The sequence below is a fragment of the Branchiostoma belcheri genome, unplaced genomic scaffold (genome assembly GCF_001625305.1).
Source record: "Branchiostoma belcheri isolate BF01 breed outbred unplaced genomic scaffold, Haploidv18h27 scaffold218, whole genome shotgun sequence".
In the NCBI taxonomy this organism is placed as follows: Eukaryota; Metazoa; Chordata; class Leptocardii; order Amphioxiformes; family Branchiostomatidae; genus Branchiostoma; species Branchiostoma belcheri.
In genome coordinates this window covers 15,140-42,556 of record NW_017803691.1, presented here as the reverse complement: position 1 = coordinate 42,556, position 27,417 = coordinate 15,140, and the positions used below count along the sequence as shown (strand labels likewise).

The 27,417-nt window shown below is 39.5% G+C and overlaps 1 protein-coding gene across 2 annotated transcripts in view; it reads left to right on the top strand.

Moving 5' to 3' along the window:
• Window positions 1-12,433, top strand: part of LOC109470056 — an 18,448-nt gene extending 6,015 nt beyond the window's left edge. The window contains exons 2-9 of one of the 2 annotated variants that reach the window (XM_019768835.1): window positions 3,684-4,542; window positions 4,819-4,937; window positions 7,161-7,449; window positions 8,478-8,625; window positions 9,019-9,227; window positions 10,025-10,268; window positions 10,596-10,693; window positions 10,966-12,433. In XM_019768835.1, the coding sequence (XP_019624394.1) occupies window positions 3,684-4,542; window positions 4,819-4,937; window positions 7,161-7,449; window positions 8,478-8,625; window positions 9,019-9,227; window positions 10,025-10,268; window positions 10,596-10,693; window positions 10,966-11,258 (2,259 nt within the window). In that variant the 3' untranslated portion in view covers window positions 11,259-12,433. Of the gene's footprint in view, window positions 1-3,674; window positions 4,543-4,818; window positions 4,938-7,160; window positions 7,450-8,477; window positions 8,626-9,018; window positions 9,228-10,024; window positions 10,269-10,595; window positions 10,694-10,965 lie in introns of both variants that reach the window. The other variant, XM_019768834.1, reaches the window with a different exon arrangement.
• The last annotated feature ends 14,984 nt before the right edge of the window (window positions 12,434-27,417 follow it).

Sequence of the window (27,417 nt, the reverse complement as noted above, 5' to 3'; positions counted from 1 at the left end):
CATAGATGTGGGTCAGAGAAATGCCTGTGGACATTCCGCATGCCTGTGGACAAAATGCTAACCATTCACTGGGTACGGCATGTGGGGAATGTGGCTAGAATGTGGGACATACACTTGACATACAATTCCTACCTAGTGAAATTCCAGGAAACCCTTGGGACATTGTGGAAATTGTACAGATTGACAAGACTCCCATGATGTTCATGAAGTCGGTACAGATTCACAAGACTAAAAATTCTTGTGAATCTGTACCGACAGTCTTCTGAGCTCTGCTGCATTTAAACAGGTACTATTATTATGATATCTTTCTCTTCTATTATAATAATTGAGAAGTTTATTGCAAATTCATGCCCAGAGGCTAATCGTCAGTTACAAACATAAAAGGACATTGAAGAACAGTATATAAAATAACTAAAATCTACATGATGAAAGGTAGTTGTCTAAAATTGTAGCTATGTCTAAAACTATGTCTGAAGGGTTTGACTTCCCTTTTGAAAACTGTAGAAGCTTCGAAGACATCATCAGATCAGTGCATATCTGTAAGTCTCCTTCTCAGCATTTCCCCAACATGTTCAGATTCACAATGTGATCGACTTTACTCACAGAAGTAATTCTAAAATGTCTTTAGAGGTTGTAGTTTATTCACCTGGAAGGCATGTGGGAAAGGAATGTGAGCAAAAATGTAGGACTTCCACTTGGAAGGCTTGAAGACTTCCACTTGGAAGGAATGTTGTAAGGCATGTGCGAATGCATGGAAGCAAGAATGTAAAACTTCCACTTGGAAGGCATGTGGGAATGTCAAGAATGTAAAACATCCACTTGGAAGACATGTGGGAATGAGGGCCAGAAAGTAGGACATCCATAAGACTTCAGCGCATGTGCAGACAGGCATTGACGACATGCCACAAATCCCTAGGGTTTACAGCGCATGTTAAGAATGCAGGCATAGCAACCATACCACTATATGTCCCACCGGTTTTCAGCGCATGACGAAGGGCAGGCATTGTACAAATTCCACGTTGTTCCAAATCGAACAGCTCCCGAATGAAACGTTGTTGTTCTCATCAGGAGAAACCACCACCACTAAGCGCTTAAATCGTAAATGGCAACAACACATCTGAGTAACCTACAATTTAAAGACGACCACCCGCGTTTCACGGACTGGACTTGACAGTTACAGGATATATTGCTGAGGTGGCTAAGAAAATGGAACTGGGCACGCAGAGGACCAACGTTCTGGGCGGAAATAGTTCACATAGGACTGTGTGACAGCCGGAGAGGAATTATTGTGCAAGCCAAAACTGATGATCTTGGGCCTGAAAAAAGGTTTCCCTTCTACTAGTTTTCAAAAAGTCATCACATGGCAGAAGGTGCGAATGACCCCTTGCAGTTGTCGTTTTTGGGTGGTATTTTTTCTAACCGGAGGCCTCCCGCAAGCACCCTATGGCCAGGCAAACTTAAGGTAATGTAACAGGAAATCCATTTAAGGCTAAATAAAGCCGTATAAAACACCTGTGTCGATGGTCTTACAGAAGTACAAATCTCTCTCTGGTGTAGATAGTATGCAGATGTATTGTCATATATCATACATGATTAATTTTACGGCATACTTAGGACTGCATGCATAAAAAAACTCTAAAATACATGTGTACTTCTACATTGTCCTATAACAAAATTGATCTAGTCAATATATTTGGTTATGCCAACCAACATCAACAACCTATCAATGTCAACCTCTGATGTGTACAACATATATGTAAGTGCATTTATGTTCGTGAGGAGTTAACTTCGCGATATACCTATCCTAGCTAACTGATCTCCGTGTCAACAGTTTGAATTTGTAATGAAATAGAAATTTATATGAACAATCCTTTCCATTCATGAAGAGTTGTTATATTTAGAACTTCTTGTAAAACGGTAGCACAAAACATCTAATATGTGCAATAGTCTATACACAACGCAAGCTTCAAATGCGCTAGTTTGCTAGAAACGGGTCACATGATAATACTGTACTCGCCGATTTTTTGAACTTATAAATATCAACTTGAATGTATCCCAACCATGCGACTCAATAGAAGCTTGGTGGAAAGACAGCGTGGGTCATTTTCCAAATTCCAGTAGAGTAGTATTTACACAAAAAACGCGCATGGTCTCTATAAATTATATTAACATTTAAGATACATTTATTAAAGTCTATGTCTTGTGCTGACTTACGTAGAATTCATCATAGGATTCATCATTGAACATGGCAAACTTACCATCCAGGACACGCGTTAATAGATCGGCCCGGTTACAGTCGTAGAATTAAAACAGTCAATTACACTCTACGGAAAATGGGCATGCGGGGCCCTCCTTAAAATGCTATTGTCTATTGTCATAACAGATCCTAAAACAACACACACACTTTGACTAGTGTTGGCAACTTCTTTGACTAGTGTTGGCAACTTAAAAAAAACTAACTCCAAATCACGACCTTGACAACTAGACATAGATAATGTATATGGCAAACTTACCTATCCAACGGACACTCAACACAAGCGGCTACCTGGTACTACAACAGCACATCTAAACACTATCGACTGTACTCACAGAAGTAATTCTAAAATGTTTTAGGAGTTTGTAGTTCATTCACTTGGAAGGCATGTGGGACAGGAATGTGAGCAAGAATGTAGGACTTCCACTTGGAATGCTAAGACATCCACTTGGAAGGCATGTGGGAAGAAATGTGGGAAGAATGTAAAACTTCCACTTGAAAGGCATGTGGGTATGTGGGCAAGAATTTAGGACTACGTAGGAATGTGTCCATAAAAGTGTGCCATCAACATGCCTGTAGACATGCCATGCCTGTGGAAAAAAATGCCTGTGCAATTCCTAGAATTCTTGCAAACTACACACAATACTGTGCCATTAGGCTCCCCCCTGAGGCGTCGCCAACAACGGCTGCCGCGGAGTCCAGAGTATGGGGAACCCTTGGCGACTTGGCGAACACCTCCTCTCTCGGACGCCGAACTTTACTCTGAGGGCCAAGCCGGCTTCCACTTAGGGGCTTCCCCGGGCACTCCGTGGGGCTGATAAGGGAGTTTCCCATCCCAATTCATCTGCCACTCATCCCTCGCCTACTGTGACTTGCTGAGATTGTGTCAATAAACCATCCGAACGAACTTTGGAGGCTCCTGTCTTACCCTCGGGACCATCACAGCGATAGAGGATAGTCCGGGGACCTTTGACTCGGTCCCTGACCCCTTACAAGTGTGTCTGTATTTGTATGTGCGTTTGTGTATCTGTGTGTGTTAGTGTCCCTGTGTGTGTTAGTGTGTGTATGTATATGTGTGTGTGTTTGTGTGTGTATGTATGTGTGTGTGTTTGTGTTTGTGTGTCTGCGTGTGTTAGTGTGTGTGTATGTGTGTGTGTGTGTGTTTGTGTGATTTGTATGTGTATGTGTGTGTGTTTGTGTGTGTATTTATGTGTGTGTCATGTGTGTATGAATAATGAAACAGTTGAGATGTAAACAGAAATACAACTAACTTTTTAAAAAGTGCATATGTAGACATAAATATTTAAATGTGATTGGGGTTGGATAGCAAATGGTATTTAAGGTCAAGTTTGAAAATTAACACAGAGATAATTAAATTCGTTTTATTCTATACATTGATGCATTGTATGTATCGCTCAAGGGTATGCAGGAGATTGCAAAGGCTGAGATGAAGGCAAGAGAGAAGGCTCCAAGTGTCACGGCGACTATTAAGCTTGATAGAAACAAACTCAAGCTTCTTCTTCTCAGTGACTTCGCGGCGTCCCATCCTGAAGTGGACATGAAGATCGACATGGAGCACAAAGAGGTGAAGCTGACGGGAGACGATCGCGCAGTGATGACGGCAAAACTCCACGTGTACGAGACGACGCAGTATCCGGCAGAAGAGAGGGTAAAAGTCTCCAGCGGCGTCGCGGCATTTCTGAAAACAGAGAAGGGAAGGATGCACTTCGAAGGCTGCTTGCAGGGAAACCAGTTGAAAGTAGCCTTCGGTGTTGAAGAGGAGACAGTCAAGCTTTTTGCGCTAAAGAGTGAGGACTTAGAAAAGGCAAAAAGGGTGATGACACAGTGTGTGTCGGAGTCAACCATCCCGTTTGATGCAGACTCTGTTGAAGTCTTGAAGTCCAAGGAGGCCACATTGCTCTTTAAGAGTCTTCAAGGAAAGCATCTCATCTGTATCCACCTCGGCAAGAAGAATGTGTGGATCGTCGGTCCTCCACATGACGTGGCTACTGTGAAAGAAGATATCGGAAAGTACATCTCCACTAACACTATTATCACGGTGAGTGTGGACACCAGTGAAGGCTGTACGAAGTTTCTACAGGAGTACAAGAAGGACGACATCGCAGAAGTGGAGAGGCAGCACATGGAACAGGCAGTGAAGATCACAAGCAGGGCAACTGGTGGATTCTCCATCACAGGGACGAAAGACGGGACACAAGAGGCAAAGAAGAAGTTGGAAAAACTAGTGACTGACGTGAAGAAAGTCAGCAAGGAGATCACGAAACCAGGTTTGTAGATTATATGTTCAATTAATTTGTCTAATGGTTGCTGATATCTGTTCGAGGGGTTAGTAAAACACGAGATTGCAATCTTAAGTTGTAGTTGTTTTTTAAGGTTTTGTACCACATTTTATATAGTAGGTTAAGTGCATCTGCATTGATAAAGGGTCAGTGTATAATGTATTGCTATATGATGTGAATGTTTTCCTGTATTCAACCATTTCCTGTTCTGTTTTTGCTATCAAATCCAACATCTTTTAACTACTAGTATCATCCAACCTGCAGGAATGTACAAGTTCTTGACAGGTGAAACAGGTCGAGCCCTGCTGGATGTTGCAGGACGAGAAAACCGTTGTCTGATTATCCCCGATGTTCCTTCACGAGGGAGAGGAGGACCAAACACAGTAAGACTACCTCACATGGCGTCATTCAAAATAGATCAAGCTTCATGTACTCGTTAGATTCTTTAAGGGGTCAAATATTTCAGGCAGCGTCCACTACCTTGCGTCCCAGCTTATTCATTGATGAAAGACAAGATTTATCCAGCTGTTTGATTTATTTTTAACTGTATGTTTTTACCAAAGACATCTAACCTTCATCATACAATTATCCCATATATATGTTATCCCATATGCCATTATAATACATTGCTGCACCACTGTTATTTCTGTATCTGCACCAATGAATGAATTTGTCTTGCGACTTTTGTCGCCCAGTCCATATGGACTTATAAGACACCAGAACAATTAAACATGAACATAAACATAGGTACAGAAATCATAGAAACATACATCCAAGTCCAAAATAAAAGGTCAGACTTGAGACATCAAATGAACTTAATACAAAGTTGAACATAACATAATCGGTACATAAGAGTCAAAAGTGCACAAAGTCAACTCAAATTGTCAAAAGTACATAAATGCAACTCAGAAGTACATAAAGTCAAATAAACTTAAACATGTAAACGAATCCGCGAAAAAGAAAAACAAAGGAGAAATTTATGACTAAGTGAAGTTTCTACGTTTTTCCCAAGCTTGATGAATATATAATGCAATTACAAAAACACACACATTAAATAACCAGTCTAGTTTTGCTTCATCTCTTTCCCAGATGATATTGGGTTTCTTTATGTACGTTTTCTCAAATAGTGTTTGGCGAAGATTGTCGTAAAAGGGCAATAAAATTTGAAGTGAATCTCATTCTCTATTTCACGTAAATCACACAATGAGCAAATTCTATCCCCTTCAGGAATAGCAGAATATCGTCCTGTTTCTATATTCAGGGGGGGGGGAATCCCGGCTCTTAACTGAGCACACGGAGATCTCTGGGATCTTGAAAGAGGGAGAGTGACATACTTTTCTTGGGCGAAAGTATCTTTGATCAGAGCATACGTTCTATGCTTTGGTTTAAGCCATAGCCCTGAGGACCAGTTTTGTTCATATTGGAAGAACAGTATGTCTTTAATATGTCTAGTGTTGCCTCTGATCCTACTTAAAAAGACATATTCATGTTCTGAATCACAAAATATTTCATATATATTTTTGCCCCATGGGCCCGGGCCTTCATTACGTGGGTCCCACTTGAAAACCTTCTTTGTAATCCTGTCATCACATAGCCTGGGTACCATCCGGATCCGGACACAACGCTCGAAAAAATCAAGCGTTGCGTAGCGAAAATCCGGCTGGTATTCAGGCTGGTCATCACAGGCATACCAACAAGTCTGTTCCACAGTGCCACCATCGCTCCCTTCCACCTAACCTTACATGGGACCCAGCCCATGCCACCGTTTATAGCAGAAGTGGGTGCGAAGCGAGGAACACCGAGAAAACAGCGGATGGCCCTATTTTGTATGACCAAACTTTTGTCGTAGTTTTTAAAAACCAAATGTTCATCTAAGTGGAGGTCCAAGTAGTTGTAAGAGCTCGTATAGTCCAGTTTCATCTTTCCAAACATAAATTCATAGGAGCTTTGCTTTATACCACGTTTTCGAAATGCATAATTTGGGTTTTAGACTGATTGATCATCAGTCTTCATTCTGAGCACCACTTAGATACAAATGTAAAACATTTTCTGTAGTTGGGCCTCAGTCTCAGCAATGAGAACAATGTCATCTGCATACAGTAGAATAACTCCGATATCAGATTGCTTTACCAGCTTTGCCAGATCGTTAACATATAATGAAATAATGTAGGTGACAATACTTCCCCCTGTTTAACTCCACATGGAGTGGGAAACCATTGGACCTGTACATGTATAGACGGTATAACCGCCTTTCGGCGTAACACACCAGCTTCACAGGCACGCGGCGCGGCGGCAGCTGGCTACATTACACCGATCGACTTGTTACACCTAACCCTTGATCATCTAACCCTAATAAACATTGTTTAAAGCTATCTTAGACATATTTATTTCCTCAGACATATTCTGAAGCTTCCATGGCGATTGGAATTAAAATTTTGTGCAATCATGTCTGTGACTTCTTGTTTCTCAACAATTGACTGATTACCAGCTTTTGTCCTTGGTGCCGAAATTGCTTCATCACACTGAAGGTTACTGTAGGTGGTTAGGCAGCAGGGAGAAGGCAAAATCAATGCTAATGTTTAAATAACTGTATCCATTTCTTACAGTACTACAGCGTCAGCTACAGTTCCCAAGTTTCAGTCAGCAGGCGGTATTCTGCACCGAAACCTGCAGGGGACACATCCTTCCCGGTGTCTACTCCAAGAGAACTGACGCTGCACCTGTTTGGACCTGACCAGGACAGGATAGACAGGGCCAGGAAGGCTGTGGACAGCATCGTGGTGAAGAACTGTCAGGAGCAGAAGATTCAGAACCCTGCTATCACCATGCTGACAGCAGAGGAGGCCAGGATGATCCATACCTACGGTGAAGACAGGGACGTCGTGGTCAAGCAAGGTGGGCTATAGTTATCAGGGGAATCGTTCTTCAGCTGACCAACATCTTTTGTACCGCATGCGCAGTCATATTCCTCATTAATGACATCTCTTCAGCCACATGGTTCTCGTTTATAACATTTATTCAGCCGGTCACTCCATACGCCGCCTTTAGTGGCTAAGACTTTGTGGCAGAAGTACATGAAATTCGCATTTGTATTGTTCTATTTGTCTGTTTGGCTGACATACGGCCAATGTCGCCCAACTGAACTGATGAGTACCTTCCATGAAGGGTGAACCTTGGAAGAAACACAAAATACCTATGATGTATTTCTGTGCCAGAAGCGGTGATGCAACACCTTCACGTCACTTGGTCATGTATACATGTATGGATCAAATTCTGTTGATCCGTAGGAAGTGATCCCAGAATCGGCTCGGACATGTGAGGGATTTTGTCATTTTGAATGGTGACATAAAGCTGGCAGCCCCTTGTGAGAGGCAGCTTAGCCTTAAGCATCAAGAATGCAACATAATTATTGAGAAGAGTAGGAGCGATGCAGTATACTTGATAAATTGCGATAGTGTAGCGCGGCCGCATTGCAATGGTGTAAGCCTGCCTAGTACATTGTCTTTGGGAACCAGGTGCCTTGCTTTGTCCTCTTTTCTTCTTCATTACTGCCCAGCTCAACAGTGTAGGATTATTGGTAGCCGTTGCGCTTTGTTAGTTACAATTGTGACACGTGTGATTGTGAACCGGTACATGAAAAACAAAGGGAAAAAGAATAACCGAGAAGGGAACATAAAACAACTTATTTTATGTGTGCTAAAGACCTGACAAGTGCATTAGTGCCTTAGTAATGTTTACATATATACAAGACATGATTGGGTGGATCAATGCAGCAGGGTCCTCGCCAGTTCAGATTTGTGAGAGACCCCGCCTCCGCCGCACCAGGCTCAAGTTCGTTCTATTCCCTTTTCTCGTTTCCATACGTAGAACAGGAGGAATATTTCATGACGTTAAGTTAATTTCAATGGATTTTTATATTGCAGGAAGTGGTGTTGACTGCCTTCTCATCCAAGGTGCGATTTACGATGTCACTGAGGTCTTGAAGAGAATTTGGACAGTCCTGAATACTAAGGTGGAGGAGCAAAGAAGGGACTGGGGAAAAGCACATTCGGTCCAGAAGGATGCACGGTGGTAAGTTCTGTATATCTACCACTTATTTCCATTCTATACTAGTAAATATAGTTTGCCAAAAAGCTCAGTAGTACTGACATGGGTTTGCTGCATTATAGATGAAACTGCCTGGATACAAAATTGGTTTGCGAGCAATTACTTTTTTTGGTATTTCTTAACTTGTCGTTAGCGGTAATGGTGGCAGTTTAAGACATTCCTTCACTATATCCTTAAGATTAGATCTCAAGACTTGGCAGCTATTGGCCACAGTATGTGTGTGTGTTACTTTAGAGATTTACAGCGAATTTTAGTTATTGCCAATCTATCATTCAGTTGTTATTCCTTACCTACATGTAAGCAAATTGACGAAACATTGATCAGCCATTTTATGTAACAGTTACTATGTTTCCTCAGGAGCTATGTTGTAACTCAAGGTAGGGAGCAAAAAATTCACCCAGCCGCAAATGCCATCATCGAGGCTGCATACAAAGCAAAGAAGAGTTCTGTAAAATACGATGATGAGAATGAGGATTGTGAGATTGACTTCAAGGCCATGAGAGTCACCCTGAAACAGTCCAAAAGGTCCTTCCCTGTACAGAGGAGAGACAAGAAGGCAGACGTGGGTAAGTTTGTATCAAGTCTTCCTTGGATGCAATAGAGTTTGAAATAAACTTTTAAGTTTACTTCAAACTTAAAAATTAAAAAAAAAACTACACATCTTGAACTCGTCTGCTTTATTTTTCTCTGACTTGCAGAAAAAAACAAGTGGTGAATCAACTCCAAAATGTTAATATTTTGACCCAAATAGTTGGAGAGAAGTCCTTAAAGGCCCTTGTCTTCCTATTTGTTATAGTTTTTTTCCATTTATCAATGCAGATGTTTGATTAAAACTTCAAAATTCCGAATTCAGAATTCATTGTTTGAATTCTACACCACCCTAGTATGTTGACATAATGGCCCCTATCACAGGATGCCTGGGTCTGTTTTTTTGTCCTGGTGCTTCATTTTTTAAAAATCAGAAACCAACAAATCAAATTGGTGTGGATTGTTCACAAGCTTGAATTTATGGGTTATATCTGTATGTGCATTGATTTTTATCTAGTCTTCACTTCATAGAAATATTGTCTTTTGATAGATAAATTGATTAGTTAGCCTGAATCTTCAATCTATAGCACTAGTTATGACAGAGAAGGCAGGCACTATAATGTCTATGGACATATTGTACCAGAGAATTTCCCGACAAGTACAATGATCAGTGGATCATGGCTTATTGTCCCATCCTAAGGACTGCAACCCTTTCCAATAGCATGCATGTCAGGTGAGTGATTACAGCCAAGACCTGACTCCCAAACTCTACATTCCGAAGCAGGGTTGCTAACCACTACTTCAGTTAACAATGATTTTGTATTTAAATAAACAGGTGGCGCTTTGCCTTCAACATGGGACCCACAGCCACAGGACCGAAGTACAAAGCAACTCAAACTCTGCCACATCGTTCCCCTGAAGTCTGGCTCCCAGGAGTACTGCATAGTGGCAGGGAAGTTCACCAACAGTCTACAGGGGATGAGGGCAACGGTAGTGAGCATTGAGAGGGTCCAGAACCCTACCCTGTGGAGACATTACTGTGCTCAACGACAGAAAGTTGCGCAAATCAACCCGAGAAGGTACGAATATGTTGATTACATTATTGATTGATCACATTCGTAACCTAAGACCTTGAAATGACATCATGATTTACATTTGATATCTTTCTACCATACAGATTCCAAAAAACACACGTAATATTTTGAAGAAGAAACTTGGCTCCGAGACATTTTGCTGTGTAATATTTTCTCATAGAAGTTTCTTACAGCAAGGGGTCTTTCCAACTTTGTCTGAACATTCATTGCCAATGAACACACCAGGTTTACCAAGGAGACAAGTACCTGTTTCATCTAAAATTCCTGAGGTCTAGATTAAGGCTCAATTAATTAAGATGATTGGTCTTACAGGGCAGTGGAGCAAGAACTGTGGCATGGGACTAAGAAGGAAGTTACTGAGGTAATCACTCATAATGGCTTCAACAGGAGCTACAGTGGAGGAAATGTTGGTACGTGATCCTTCATGAGTTACTTACTTTTCCTTTCCATGTTGTAACTAACTTAATACTTTGTAGCTGACATCAGGTATTCAAGGACAGTGAGTGCTTGAAAGAAAAGGGGCAAAGACACTACTTGAGGAAACACCTTTATCCAAATGGTTTAATTAACATGATAATTATCTTTAAAATGCCTTACTAAAATGTATATCTCTGACTATGTTTGAATATTGAAATGTAACTTCAATTTCTGACTTATCTATTTCCTTTTATTTTCTCCACAGGATGTTGGGAAGGTCAGGGTTCATACTTTGCCCTGAAAGCAGCTTACTCCACAAAGGACTACTACTCTGTACCAGACCCAACCACCAAACACAAGAAAATGTTCCTGTGCAAGGTCACAACTGGAGAATACACCAAGGGGGCTGCAGACATGACTAAAGCTCCAATGAGGAGTGATAAGCCTAACGTCCCCTTTGACTCAACTGTGAATGATGTGAACAATCCCACTGTGTTTGTGATCTTTCATGATGTACAGGCTTATCCAGAATACCTTATCACATTCAAGATGTCATAAATGAAAGGAGGATCAATTTTTTTTTAAAATTCCCATTCAGCCTTGTAGTGGAAACTTTTTTCAGTGCTATAATTTGATCAGACAGGATGATGCATTCATGATATGATAATGCCAAATGTGACAATTCTAAACAACCAAGGTCTTTAGGTGCTTAATACCTACATGTAAAGGAAGGAAAATATTGTGATCAGAATCACACATCTTGTAGTAGTAATTGATAAATATCAAATCGAATTCTTTATTGTGCATCAACTGTGTTTTAAAGATATCTTAGTATTGTTTTATAGCTTTTAATGATAGATTAGTCCTTGCCAGTGCAGGAAATACCGTCTTAACTAATAAGCATACATTTATAGAATGCATTTACTAGTATTCAACGTGCAACAATTTGTCTCGGAAGTTGTTGTTTGGGTAAGTTTGCATTGTAGGTATTACATAATTGCACTTTGTACATTGCATTGTACTCATCAGTGAAATGGATAATAATGGTAAGTAGTAGCACACACACACGCACACACACACACACACACACACACACACACACACACACACACACATAAACTCACAAACACACGCAGACACAAAGATATCCACAATGCATTTGCTTAACTTGTTACAGTATTGAAATATCAGTTTCTTGTTAACAGCTACACCATCAGGATAAATAAGATATGTTGCTGAAGTATTTTTTTGTATTTTGATGGTGAAAATATGACAATCAGAATAAGATGTAACTACCATCTGATACAATCGCAAACACAAACCAGACACATTTATGATGGTTCACATGTGTAATTTGCTGAAGAAGAATGATATACATGTATGCAATAATCATTTGATTTTTTTTGTCATAGCAACTTATACCCATCCTTATCATATAATGAGGCATAGGCACTTTTTAAAAAGATTTTTTCAAACTTTTCTTTTTATTTCAAACTTTATTAATATTTAGATATACAAAGCATAAAAAATCAATCTTAAACAAGAACATGCAGGTGTACATACATTGACAGACAGATACATGTGGTAGTAATCAGTGACAATACAAAACGGTATAAAGGTTTCCACTTTTTGTTGTGTTTACATATTTTGATTTTAGCTGTCGCAATATTTTCTCAATTCTGTATGCATATCTAACGAAGGCAATAAACGTGTGGATGGATAGATTCGATATCTCCCGGTTTTTAAAAATATGTATTTTGTCTAATAGAATGATGAGATTAGCAATGACTGGTGTTTCACTTGATAAATCCCCCAACAATACATTCAATGGGTTATTAATATCTTAGTAGTGTCCCGTTATGGAATCATACCAAATTTGAACCTTTTTCCAAAATGAAAATACAATTCCAAATATTTCAGTAGGCAGATGGCAGTAACAAATGTGATTTAAAATGCCTCTAATCTTTCAAATGTTAAGGTGTTAGTTTCAATGTGCATGAATAGATTGCTGGCTACAGCATGTAATAAGCAACGTTACAGTGCCATATGGATGGATTTGCTGGCATTACTGTTAAACTATGCAATTATTAGCTGGTGTGTTACGCCGAAAGGCGGTTATACCGGCTATACAGATACAGATATATATCTAACTTGACTTGTCTGAAGTTTGATTGGAAAACTACATAGGGAAGTCTATACACATTGTGATATGACAGTAAAGGGTCCAGCACAAGGAAATACCCAAATGCCCATTTATTATCGAATGTAACATGGCAATGAAGCTGAGCCAGTGCTATTTGGCCCTTAATTCCATAGAATTGCACCCAACTTAATTTGCCATATTTAGCAGTGATCAGGCCATTTCATGGTGACAAAGACCTACAGATAAATGGAGTGGAAAATGTATTTTAAAGTGTGAGAGGGAAGAGCTATGAATAAACAACTCCTACTGACTGTTTTTCCGTTATACAATGATTTTTAAAGTTAAGTAGTGCAGAATAAAGGAAGAGATAGGGCTTTGCCCATAAAACAGCAATAAACCTGGACCACCCCAGGTCTGTTACTTCTGGTCCTCAGATTCTAAGGAATGCAGTGCACAGAACGCATGAAAGTAAAACAGTGACACAATATAATGCCTCTGCCCCCAAATGAAGTGACACTTTAGAAGTGGAGAAATTATTACAAACTAGTAAATCTAATTTTACATGCCATTGTATGAACTGGTATCGAAGTGTAGCTCACAACAAGGACATCACCGCATAGACGCCTTGCTCACAGAAATGGTGAACACTCTATATCTTTAAAAACGGCTTACTTGAAATAAGCAATTAGCAAGCAGATGTACATGTATTTGTAGCAATGTACGGTGTTATATGCTATTTGTTCGGGAAGCCCAAGTTGAGCCAAGCTGGCTACACAGAATTTAGGACATAGCTTAAGTTATCATAGTGGGGAAATTTGAAAACAGCCCTATTTGCATTCTGACTGTTGCGCTATAGCGAGGTCATGTTTTGCACATTGCGGTGTAACGTATGAGCTTCATTTCTCAAAATATATGTCACAATTGATTATGTTTGACTGGCTCGCGCCGAAGATAACAATGAAAACGATTAACGTTAACCCCCTTGTTCGTTTCCACCGATGGGTGATCAGGGACTCTATTAAAAACGTACGTTGCAACAAGTAACTTTGTCGGATAATGTCATGTTTATGTCAGGTTTATCATGATCAAACACGACGGACGTTGTACCCCTTTCTCATTACTAAACATTAAGACTAGGGGGCTAATGCTACCTGATTCATATTATTCATAACCGGCCTTTGACTGTATTTACGTTCTGGTTTGTATAGAACCCTACTTACACCTACGAATGTTCAATGTTTTTAAATGACGTCTTTTGTGGATAATTTAAGTAACCTAACGTCGCCTACAAATTGTCATACCTGGGTGTGGTGTCCCCAGAGGACGTTACCCTTCGTACTTTCGGAACTGGTGTGGTGATGAGACTGATGACGTAAGGTTGTGACTTAAGGTCGGGACTTTCCAGTTACTAGGGGGATTGTGTAAACAAAGCTGTACAGAGAGCGTTTAATTTACTTTCACATTTAGGCGGCTATGCTGTGTTACTGTGTGACTATCAGTCGAAACTAGGACGCTCAAAATAAGGGCTGTACTGTTAACTCCCGTTATATCAATAATTTCAGGTGTGTGAAAGTTACTTCCGGGTTTGCAAGGTTCCTTGGCTGAGAGGGGGACAAAATGTCCTCTTCCACTCGGCCTGTTCATGTCCGCGGCCTGCCCGAGCTGGGCGGACTACAGGACAAAGTCACAGGCTACTTCCAGAGCGGGAACCTGTCAGCTGGCGGGGCCGTCACCAGGGTGAAATTACTGGGGCATGGGCAGGCTGTGGTCACCTTTGCAGACGAAACAGGTGAGACAAACACACTAAACTTGCCTTTTTGCCCGCGTTGTCAAACGTACATGGCGTTTTGTTCATTTCCATCAGTGATCTCCACTGGGTGTTGTAGAAACAGGAAGTTATCGTAATGCCCCTGTCACATTGTTGACGAGCTTCGGCCGTATTTGTCAATCGCCGAAAGATCGGCCGATTTTGTGATCGACCGACAATCGCGCGTATTTTTGGCTTGTAAATCGTCGCTGTCACATTGTGCGAGGCTCGGGCGATCGCTTGGGAATACAAGTCAAAGTCAAGTCAAAGTTTATTGCACAACGATTGTCACGGGTACAATGTATGGCAAATAATAAGATTACTAGTTGGTATGTGTCTAACATAATGCTATACATATGGTCAACGGACATTGTATCTGACAGAGTATTATAAAGAACTGCTGGCCATAGAATATTTCGACTCTACATGTACATTCTACATTACGCTAAACTATATACATGAAGGGTACAGTGAGCAGTTGTACCTAATAATACTTAACATGTTCTATTGCTACTAAACAGAGTGTATACTAAGTTACTTGTCAGGAATGATAAAATTCTACATATAAATGCTACGAAACGCTACACAGGAAGTTGATTAAAAAAAGTTCAGTGACTCTACTTATGCAGCTATTCTAAGATGTCTTTTTTGCATGGCATTATAAATGTACTGACCTATATATACAGAAAATGTGTCTGGACATGACATAAGTACATAGAACGTCTCTCTAGATGTGTTGGGTAATGTTTTAGTAGTCTTACATCGGATCATCTGCATTAATTTGCGTCTCTCTTCGTCGTATGTGGGGCATGTCATCAGAAAATGATATTCGTCTTCAACTCCATCTTTACACGTAGGACATAATCTCTGACTGGCTGGTATATTGTTGTGTCTGCCTTTTTCAATCTCTAGGCAGTGTGCTCCGATTCTTAATTTTGTGGTATTAACTATAAAGGATTTGTTTTGAACAGATAGAAGATAGTTCTCGATGTGAAAGTTCCTTTTTATTTTTGAGTATGTTTCAAGTTTTTTTAAAGCTATAAAAATTTATCTTTTGTCTCCAGCCAGATAGAGATCCGTCCTTAAGGCGCTCTTTGAAAATAAATCCGAAATATTTGTCATCTGTAATGGGGTTCAACCAAATATTTTGGAAACCATGTCTACATAGTGTGTCTCGTACATGGACTACCCAGTCCTGCTCTTGTATAACGGCTTCGTGATATGCTTTCTTAACTATTCTGTCTTCAGGGAGGTTGTTTAGTCTTATCCAATATTTGATCAGTTGCGTCTGGATATCTATGTGCAGTGGGAATACGCCTAATTCGCCCCTTACAGCAGCGTTAACTGAAATTTTAGGGACGCGGAGAAGTATCTTACAGAAGTTTAGCAGAACGTATTCTAAGTCGGAAATCTCGTAAGAAATAGTAGGCTGGACTACTGTTATGTTTTGGTTAGCTAGTGTTTTGGAATGGTATATAATATCTAACTTGTCATTGTAGTTACTAAGTCGGATAAGAATGGGGCGGTTAGATGATGACATACATGTAGATGAATCGGATTGTTTCCCTACATCTATGATAATGAATTCCCTATGACATGGCAAGCAGATGAAGCAAGGCCAGTGTATCCACCTAAAAATGAATAGTTTGGCCAATTTTTATGCTTGACCTGTCGTAATATTTTTAGCAAAGTAATGGAGCGGACTGGCAGAATAAAATAGAAATATAAACAGGAATTCTGTGAAAGATCAAATACTACCACAAGAGCCACAAATTTACACAACCGTCTGGTTAACATAAAGATTACCTTTTACCAAACGGGAGTCGGCCGAAACTCGCTCGACACACGGGTGTATGCCGCTCGAGTTACGGTCGACGATTTATCGATGCTCGCACTATCTAGAGACCATTCAACCAAAATGTACAACAACATAATGATTATCATTATATCAAAACTTTTTTATACACGTGTACACGCACCTGAACAAAGCTAATAAGATATATTGTTCTAAAACTTTGCCTCTATACTTCTGTCTAAAATAGTATAAATCTTCCGGTAAACAAGTTTATTAGCCATTCAATGGCATCAAAATAGACAGAGGTAAAAAGAGCCAAGCAATATAAACTTTAACTAGTAAGAAATATCTCTCTATCACATAACGTTCTTGTGGGCAACCTAAGAAACAAGTCAACCTCATTCCAGAATGAACAAGTAAAATATGAGATTTTATACCTCCGGGCTTTTTATTGTATATTCTTATATGTTGTTTGTTACGAATAGTTGATGGTGTTAAATTTTATGTGTTACTGTTAGATTTAGCGTTCCAGGTTGTGTTAACACAGGTCAACATTTTCATCTGCAGCTTATGTACCCATGAACTTATGAAATTCTATTTAATCTGTCGCCAGGAATTCGTAATGAAACTCGGAATGACAACCGGAACCGTTAAATCAGACGTTAAAACCACAAATATTTCGATCGAAAACATAGTGACTGGGGTCCAAAATGTCACATACAGAAGCTTGCTGCTTATAGTACGTGAAATATACAAGGGTTTACAAGAAGATGTAGTAATATAGGCACGTATGCAAAAGTTTGCATAATACTCATTTGCATACTATGTGCCGGCTTGTGTTTCGTCGCTATAGATGTACTGCAGCAAATTCACAATACCAGCTTTGTATTCCTGTGGTTTAGCAGCATTTTTATTTTTGGCCGGATTTTTTTTCGCCGGCGCGCACTAGTTTGGGGGTCTTCAGAGGATGTCATCCATAAAATCAAGACGGTGTGGCCTGTTCCACATGATCAAACAAATAACATATAGAAGCGGCACTCCTTTGCGCACTACAATAGCTAAGCGTAACACCTCAACACACCTTACATATCATACATACTTGGGGTCTTATCGGATAAGTTTTTCACAATAAACAACAGAAAGTCACGGGATATGAAGCTTAGGCGTCCCCGTATTGGCGGGATCTTCCCTTGAGCAAGTTTACTATAGATAACGTGTCGAAATGACACTCCTATTTTGACTTTTAGCAGACAGCTTTTTCAGCAGACAACGGACCACAAAATCCTTCCATGTGTTTCATGTCAAATGTTAAATGCCCACTGTAAAGTGTTAATATGGGAGTGAAAGCAAGAGTTTGAAAGTAAGAGTGTCCTAAAATCCTACAGTTGTCACCATCTTACATGGTGTCTTGATTGTTTATAATTGGTGTGATTTTTTCTTGTAGGCATACACACATCGAACGCATTTCTAGTAACGTTCGCAGTGGAAGTTTTTAGAATATCTAGAAGAGATTTTGGAATGTACAGAGGTGAATTTTATATAAAATCATTCTTAATTCGCAAATAAGAAAGGGACATTGAGCCCAGGTCACGTCGGCCATAAATTATGACCGTACATGTAGGGAAACATTAAACACATAACATTGTGATACAATTCACAGACACATAACATTGCACAGTTTCCTTAAATGTTGCACAGTTTTCCTTAAAATCATTACAAAATTTCTCAAACGTGAACTTAAAGTTAACAGAGGTGCATAGAGGTGATTGTTAGAATGTATGGAGTTCATTTTAGAGTGTATGGCGGTGATTTTTAGAATGTATGGGGGTAATTTTTAGAATGCATACGTAAGATTTTTAGAATGTACAGAAGGAATTTTTAGAATGTGAAGAGGAAATTTTATATTTCCACCTACGTGTATGTGTTGATTTTATTATCAATTGATAATGATGTCTTGACATTGGATTGTACATGTATAAACTACAAATAAACAGAGTCTGAATAGCAGTCTTCATTTTTGTCTATTCACTAAGACCATGTTGATTTGATTATAGAAGAAGAAGAAGAACTTTATTGACACAACAAAAAGTACAGGGACTTTTGTAAGGTCAAAGACATGTAGATATACGGACAATTATACATGGGTACAACGAAAATATCCTACGTACAGAACAATATGCGGGTCAACTAATACTACTTGTTCTAAGGTCTAAACATTCTTTGATATATTTACCTATTTGTACACAGTAAGGGTTATTGCCTTCTAGGATGAACTTAAATTTATCTATAGCATGAAATGTAACAAATTCTGTTGAGCAGACGGAGAGAAGGTTGAACAGCTTTGTGCGTTTATCGTTATATAGTGTACAATTCAAAATAAAATGTTGTTCGTCTTCAATATCATTGGGACAGAATGGACAAAACCTCTGGTTGCGAGGGATTTTTTTATATCTTCCTAATTCTATATTCAATTTATGGCTAGAAATTCTCATCTTTGTAATCGATCTACGAACTTCAAAATTGTGTATTTCAGAAAGGTAATTTTCTTGTCCGTACCTCGTCTTTAACATCGAATAGACAGAAAGTTTTGAATTGTTTTGAACTGAAGTATGGTATTCTTGGATGTAAATATCCTGTAAACGACGTCGTAATTGATCTGTAAACATGTCAACGTGATACAGCCTGGGGTTTGTCCATACATATCCAAAACCGTTATAATTAAGGATGTCGTGTATATGATTTACCCAGTCAGAATCAGCGGAATGTAGAATATTGTATGCCTCGTGGAGTAGAGCGTCTTCGGGTAAATTTTCTAAACGGTGCCAGTATTTTATAAGTTTTATTTCGGCATCAATCATGACAGGAAATGTTCCCAATTCGCCGCGAATTCCGTCATTTGATGATTTGGAATTTACACCTAGTAGAAATTTCAGGAAATTCATCAAATCAATAATATCAAATTCTGTGATTTGTAGAGGAAGATGCACATTTTCAATTGCAAGGATGTCTTTTTCTAATTTAAGGTGTCCTCCCTGGCTAATTTGGCATTTTAGCTTTCCATCGTTTTCTCACAAAGAAATTTAGAAAGAACTATAGTTGTACTGAATATTGATACCTGGGTACAAAAGGGTTATGAATATGATTTTTGGACCATATGGATGATGTCATCACATTTTATTGCCCCAAATGTAATTATCTTTAAAGTTATAATATAGCACTTTGGTACAAGTAACTGAAATAAAAGTCAAAGCTACAAACGTACGTTTGCACAAATTGATATCTACTAATTACCCGTAGTTATTAGAGAATAACTAGATTTTAATTAGGCAATTAGGTTATTCTCTAATAACTACAGCTAATTAGTAGATATCAATTCGTGCATACTTTTATTTCAGTTACTTGTACCAAAGTGCTATATTATAACTTTAAAGATAATTACATTTGGGGCAATAAAATGTGATGACGTCATCCATATGGTCCATAAAATCATCTTCATAACCCTTTTGTACCCAGGTATCAATATTCAGTACGACTAAAGTTCTTTCTAAATTTCTTTGTGAGAAAACGATGGAAAGCTAAAATGCCAAATTAGCCAGGGAGGACACCTAAGGCCAGACGTAAGCCTTAGTAATTTATCTTTGTCTGACTTTTTCTTAAAATGAATCACGTAAGAGTGAGTGGAGTCAGAACTCACACTCTTTCTTATTGTTGCAGGTAGACAGTCATTCAAGTCAAGTTGATTCAGTATAGATAAGACATTTTTGGGCGAAGATTCTGGAATTCGTTTGGATACAATGAGTTAAGCTGTTTTAGAAGTTTATTGAATAAGCTTTTGCCTAAATGAATTGGGATATTTTATTCAGAGAATAGAAATGATTTGAGCTTGAAAAGTGCTCTCATAACTTTCGTCTTTAAAAATGTTCTAGCTGTTTTAAATTTGCCCGAAGACGTCAGTGGTACACCAAGATAATTATAGCTGTCAGTTACTTCTATTTCTTTACCGTATATACAAAATTTGTTACATAATTTGTGGGGCCTTTTGCAAAAACTAGCACTTTCGTTTTGGATACATTCACACTCAATTTTCAGTTGTTACAATACACTTCTAAATTATTAATACAGTTCTGAAGCCCCTTTTCCGACAAGGAAATTAGAGCAAGGTCATCTGCCCAAGACAGGCAGTTAAGCGATTTGTAACTTAAAGAAGCAGCGTCGCATTCGTTACAATCAAAACATTGTGGCAGGTCATTAATAAAAAGATTTAATAACAATGGGCTGAGATTGCAACCTTGTCTTACTCCACATGTCGAGGCAAATGGACTTGATAAGCCATTTTGAAGTCTGACTACATAATTAACATCGCGGTACATGGATTGTAATACATTGAAAAACTGACCACATACACCACAATTTGATGATTTATAAAATAGACCATCCCGCCACACACTGTCAAATGCCTTCTTCATGTCGACAAAGCAAACATATACGACATATAGACGTTCGGCATTTTTTCCTGAAACCAAATTGCGTGTCAGCTAACAGGCCGTTATGTTCAACAAAGTTCTGTAATCTATTGTTTAAAAGGAGTGTGAACACTTTTGACAGACAACTATGTCATTAATATAAAGTAAAAATAATAACGGGCCCAATACTGGGGACTTTGGCTGGTTTGGATAACTCCCCCTCCACCATGACCTGTTGGTGTCTGTCTATTAGCCATGTTTTGATCCAGTGAAGAGTGCCCCCCCTATTCCTTAGTAGTGTAGTTTACTGATTAGCCGGTTATGAGGAACACTGTCAAATGCTTTCGAGAAGTCTAATATGGCAAGGTCCACTTGGAAACCTTTGTCGTACCAGGAAGTTAAATCGTGCAGGGTGCATACCAGTTGAGATTCGCATGAGTGTCTGGCACGGAATCCGTGTTGAGTAGGGAGTAGTATATTGTGACTTTCCAGGTGCTTCATGGTTGCAGAGTATATTATAGATAACAGCTTGCAGCTTACACTAGTTAATGACACTGGTCTATAGTTCGCAGGTTCACCCCTATCGCCTTTCTTGAAAATTGGATGGGCAAAGACCCCTCTCCAATCACCTAGGACTTGACCCTTCTCCAGAGACTGGTTAAGACGAGAACGGGGCGCTGTTCTACCCAGTGGAGGCCCGCTGCGGATCGCTGCCCTGTCCGCCGTACGTGGAGGGCAGGGAACTGACATGTGTCGTCTGCACAAAATAAACATGAGATAGCCTGGTATCCGTAGTCTGGATGTCAGACCGGCCACAGGCAGGCAGCCCCCGGTTAGACCCTGTCTAATATTAAAATTAAATCAAGTCCTGGAGCTGATGAGCTAGACTGTATACTGGTCCTGGCAACCGTCTGGTACCCATGCTTAAAAGAGACGGTGGACGATATAAGCTCCCTGGCACGTTTGATCAATTGCTGACGTCATGTATCTGTAAAGTCTCGTGTGGATAAGGTCAAGTGTCTGCAACCGTAACTCTCACGAGTTTACGTTCGGAAGTGATTGGTCATTAATTATCCTGATGAAGGCGACAGTGATCGTTGAAAATTTGATCTCTGTGACTGTGTAACTCTTGTGCTGGACTAAAGCTCAACATTGTATACAAAGCACATAATGTTAAATGTAATGTTACTAATACATTACACTGTTATACTTTGCCAGTTCCTTTAGTTTAGCAGCAAATCTATTAAGCTATTCTAGATATTTACCAAGCTTGTAGAATTATCAATGTCTACTGTGCATCTACACCACCAATTTGAAGACTGTCAGCAAGACTGTTATGATTGTAGAAAGTCACTGCAACATTATGAACATGAAGTAAAAGTGGCCCATAGCAGCTGACAACAGTACTGCACCAAAGGAATGTTCAAGGTGATTTCGAGGGACAAACAGGCATTATTATTTAAACATCATTAATGTTAATATGCAAACAGCTTGCCTCAGACAATCAACACACCCAGATTACGAAGGACTTCTCCAAGCTTGGTTGTCGGACCCAGAGCTTACAATCATAGTCACAGTTTTAGCATGGAGACTGAGGATATCGTAATGATTTCATAGCCCAGATGGTGCCAACTGAAGATATTCTGACTGGCTTGTAAGGTAAGTCCTCGTATTTTCTATACAAATACATGCCCGTAGCCCGGGGGGGGGGTCGGACGAACCCCCACAAGGCTCAAAGGTTCACTTTCAAGTTGGTCCACTTTTTATCTAAAAGTCCAAAATTTTTCTTTAAAAGATGGACTGAATCATGTCACCAGCAGGGATGGAATCGTAGAAAAACTGATCATTTTGTCATTGAATAAAAGGTTATCTATGATTTTTTAAATCCTCTCAAAAACGCAGGAAATGCCATTTCAGAGGGTTTATTTTTCAACATTTTCAGGGGGAGCAAGCAGTTGAAGACCCCCGCCCACTCCCTTCAAAATCCTGGCTACGGGCATGATATATGGGAGAAGATAGGCTGAAATAGTGGACAAAAGACTATACAAGAGACATTGAATCTCAGGCAAAACTTTTCTTGTATTTAGATGTAGTGGAAAAGACTGACACTGGGGGCTTCAGAACCTCAAGCATGAGGATGGGTCTGGGTACAAATGTAGTAAAACATGTTTTCAAAAGGGCAAAACAAATGACACGTCAGCAAAAGGCACCAGATCAGAGATCTGCTAAATGTGAATATTCAACCTGCTAAATATGAATACTAGTCAACCTGCTAAATGTAAATATTCAACCTGCTAAATGTGAATATTCAACCTGCTAAATGTGAATATTCAACCTACTAAATGTGAATATTCAACCTGCTAAATGTAAATATTCAACCTGCTTAATGTGAATATTCAACCTGCTAAATGTGAATATTCAACCTGCTAAATGTGAATATTCAAACAGCCCGAACCAGACAATTACCTGCTCGTTTATAAAGAGCTTATACGAAACATAAGATATATGAGGCCTTTTAAATCTTGTTATTTCACTCCATACTTCAGTATGGAGTGAAATACTGTTTTTACTGATGATTCTTCTTCTTCTCCTTCTCCTCCTGCCACTTCTTTAAATTGATTCAACTCCTTCATTTTTGGGCGAAATGACCTGAAATTTCGTATAGAGGTAGAGTGGGTAAATACCCCTAGGTGTTTTTAAAATTTTTTTGATACAAGCTTTTACAATTGTTTTATTTGCTTTTTTAGCGGTCCCCATAGGAAAGTACTGTGGGGGCGTACGCGCGTGACGTAATAAGAAAGAAATTCGGCGGCATGCCCATATATGGGCATGCAAGCATGAACCTGACGCAGACCAATCTATTCTTCTTGCTGATTGGCTGTTGGATTTAATTGGATTAACTCAATTAACACCTGTTCAAAGCCATTCCATTTTGACAGTATGAACTCAAGTGTTTTGGTAGGTACAGCACATGCCACGAAATACGCATCAATTTTCGAGGGACGTTCTGCGGGAGAGTGCAGGACGCTGTGCGGGACTTCCCTCGGGAGAGTGCGGGACGTCCTCCGGGAGAGTGCGATACGTTCTGCGGGAGAGTGCGGTACGTCCAGCGGGAGAGTGCGGTACGTTCTGCGGGAGCCAGACATTTTGCTCTTCTCTGTTGGAACAACGCAAGTTGGAGGTCAATGACCTGCGCCCGGCGTGTAAACAAAAAAGTTACTCGCGCGTCACGGTATCAACAATTTTCCGCAATCTTTACCAACTAGTATTATCTAGGTTCTGTTATCGATCTCCGAAGAATCACCAAAATTGTAGAGTGCACAGGCGTTCGTTTGTTGTTGCTGAGAACATCGCGAGACGGTTTCCTGGCGAGCGTCGAGGGCTTGCATGCCCAACTGTTTTCGAAGATTGGACAGGGAGCGGCTGTAATATCAAAGGAGCCGGCGGCTTCTGCTAGCCGGGTTGATAGTTAAGTAACATCAAGGTGGTTCAAAAGCAAACCTGATAAAGAAGGAAACCCCGTAGTTAATAGTTGAAAGTCTTGGTGGCTTGAGGCGATCGATACCGCCATGCTGTTTACTTTATATGACATACAATGCAGCGAGTGATGTGTATCGCACCGAGTTAGCTCGGTTGGTAACGCGCCAGGCAGCAATCCCAGAAATTGTGAGTTCAAACCCCAGTGCATAGGATATTAACATTTTAAACAATTTTATCATTTTTAACAATTTTACCTTTTTGAACAATTTTATCAGTTTTAACAATTTTAACAATCCTGCATTTTAACAATTTCAACTTTTTTTTTGATTTTCGTTGTTTTGCTTTTAACATTCAAAAACTGATTGTTCTTACTCAAGAATGTCAATAACTTAGAATGTTAGTCTTTTGTATTTTTCCAACATACAAACCAAAATCACTTTGATGTTGTCACAAAAGTATGGAGCTGACAAGAGAGAAGGAGTACGGTACTCTGCCAGTGTGAAGAATCTACAGAGGTATTACCAGTCACTAGTAGCAAGAGATAGACCACATTGATAGATGACGATGGGGACGAATCATATGGAGTACTATCATAGCTTAGTACAAAAATTCTACTGCTTTACTTTACTTTACTTTCTTTCACTCTGTACATGCAATTAGCTCACTGGCATGATTTTAAAAATAAAGGTTATGATAATCATATTATATGTATAGTTTATTCAATGTATGGCTTCATAGTTTATGTGATTGTTAATAAGGCCATGTTGATTTGATTGCATGGATGGCATCTGTGCGCGCATCGGTTTTCGTTAATTTAAAACTAAGTTTACGACAATCATACAAAACATCTGGAAACTAAGCAAACATACTCTGTAAATTGATTACTGTAATACCCGATTTTTTTTCACTGTACCGCAACGTAACGCAAGCGGGAGGTCAATGTTCACGGTTTTCACTGTCACCTCTGTACCGTGAACTTATCTTTACAGTTAGGAAATAATTCCTGGACTTTCTTTTTCCTGCAACTGTCACCACCGTGAATATATAGTTCCGTGAACATGTCCATGTTTCTCAGACCGTGCAAATTTTGCTACCGTTAGTAGTAGTTGCAATTTCGTCATTAGTAGTATTTAGATACCTGCAATATATAACTTTGAAATTGAGATAAGTGTAAAGTAAAGCTGTCGAGATTTAAAGTGCTTGTCGTTGTATCTTTGTAAAAAAAGGGAGATAATGGCCAAGTGCCATTTTTGTAAATATCTGTCGAGATTCAAAAAGCTTGTCCTTGTATAATTGCAGTATGATTTATTCAGAATCTTCTACTTTTGTATGGGGAGGGAGATGGAGTGAAATATTACATTTGCTCCGAAGCAAATGTTGGCCTTTCTAGTTTATTTAGGCATCTTCATGAAAAATGTCGTGAAGTTTTAACCATGCATATATATATATATAGTTTGTGATTGAATTATACAAGTTTGTTTTAGAATTACCTAAGAAAAACTGTTGATTTCTTATGGGTTTAAGTCTGTATCATCTCGCTTGAGAACATTTCCCCATGTTGATAAATTATTCCAAGGACGTGATTGTAAGTCCTTGATTATGCAGATAGCGAGGCTTACACTCAGAAAAATGGAGTCTTCAGTTACGCTGAGTTCATACTTGCTGCCAAACAGTATTTCTGCTGCATGTGTTTGAAAGAGAACTCACATATTCTAGATAACACTAGATAACTCACATACCAAAGTCATATCAAGAGGCACAGAGGCTAACCCCGTTCATCGACGGATGATGATGATGATGATGATGTGTGTGTTTGCGTTTCTGCACTGACGGAATTTTATTCATGCTAACCACTAGCAGTGTATTAATAAAATCATTCAGCATTCACCTTATTTAGGACACTTAAACAGTTTGCATAGAATGTATGGATTCATTGTAATTTTATGGCCCCACAGTTATATATTGAAGAGTATGAAAACCCCTATCTCTGACTGTCTTGTTGCGATATTAATTTAGAATGTCTGCCAATGTGTCGGTGAGTTGCTGATAACCTTGTATAGAAAGGTGTTGAAGGGTGTGACGTATGCCATCACTGATTGTCCCTTTTTTTAGATTAAATTCTTGTGACCTGATTGCAGGACAACATGGGATGGAAGCTGCGAAACCTGCTGATTTTCCTTCTCCTCATCCTGAAGGAGCCCAACTTGCCGGAAGGTTGTGTCCATACCTGCACACCATATCCAGAGATATGCAGGTGCGCAGCCTTTCACCTCACCAACATCCCTAAGAACCTCCCGTTCTACGTCTCAACGTTATTTTTAGATAAAAACCAGATAACTAGTATTCAGGCTGGTGCGTTCTCAAATCTACCCAAGCTCATCAAATTGTTCCTACCCTATAACCAAATATCCAGCATTCAAGTTGGTGCATTCTCAAATTTAACCCGGCTCGTCATATTGGATCTTTCCTTCAACCAAATATCTAGCATTCAGGTTGGCGCATTCTCAAATGTACATGTACCTTGCCTCCGAGATTTGTACCTGAACTCAAACAAACTAAATAAAATCCAAACTGGTACCTTTTCAACTCTAACCCAGCTACAAGGTTTGTGGCTGCAGTCAAACCAGCTATCTGCCCTTCCCCATGACTCCAATGACATGATGGTATCTATTCCTTACTTACGTATTGAAGACAACCCTTGGCAGTGTGACTGTAAGATGATTCCCTTTTTGCAAAAACTGATTGCAACTCCTGCGGTTCTGAAACAGATAACATGTGCCCAACCTGACAACCTCGCAGGACAGAAACTTAAAGATGTCAGTCCCAAAGATCTGATCTGTAAAAGCCCAACCAAAGGAACACCAACTGTTGATGCCCCAAACTCTTCATTTGGGAGCACAGAAAATAATGTAAGCCCAACATCACATCCTGTAAGTTCCACATTTGGCACATCGCTTTCTGATCCCCAATTGGAAAGTGCTAACAACTCTTACAATGGTACCACCACCTCACACTATCGCTGGCACTTC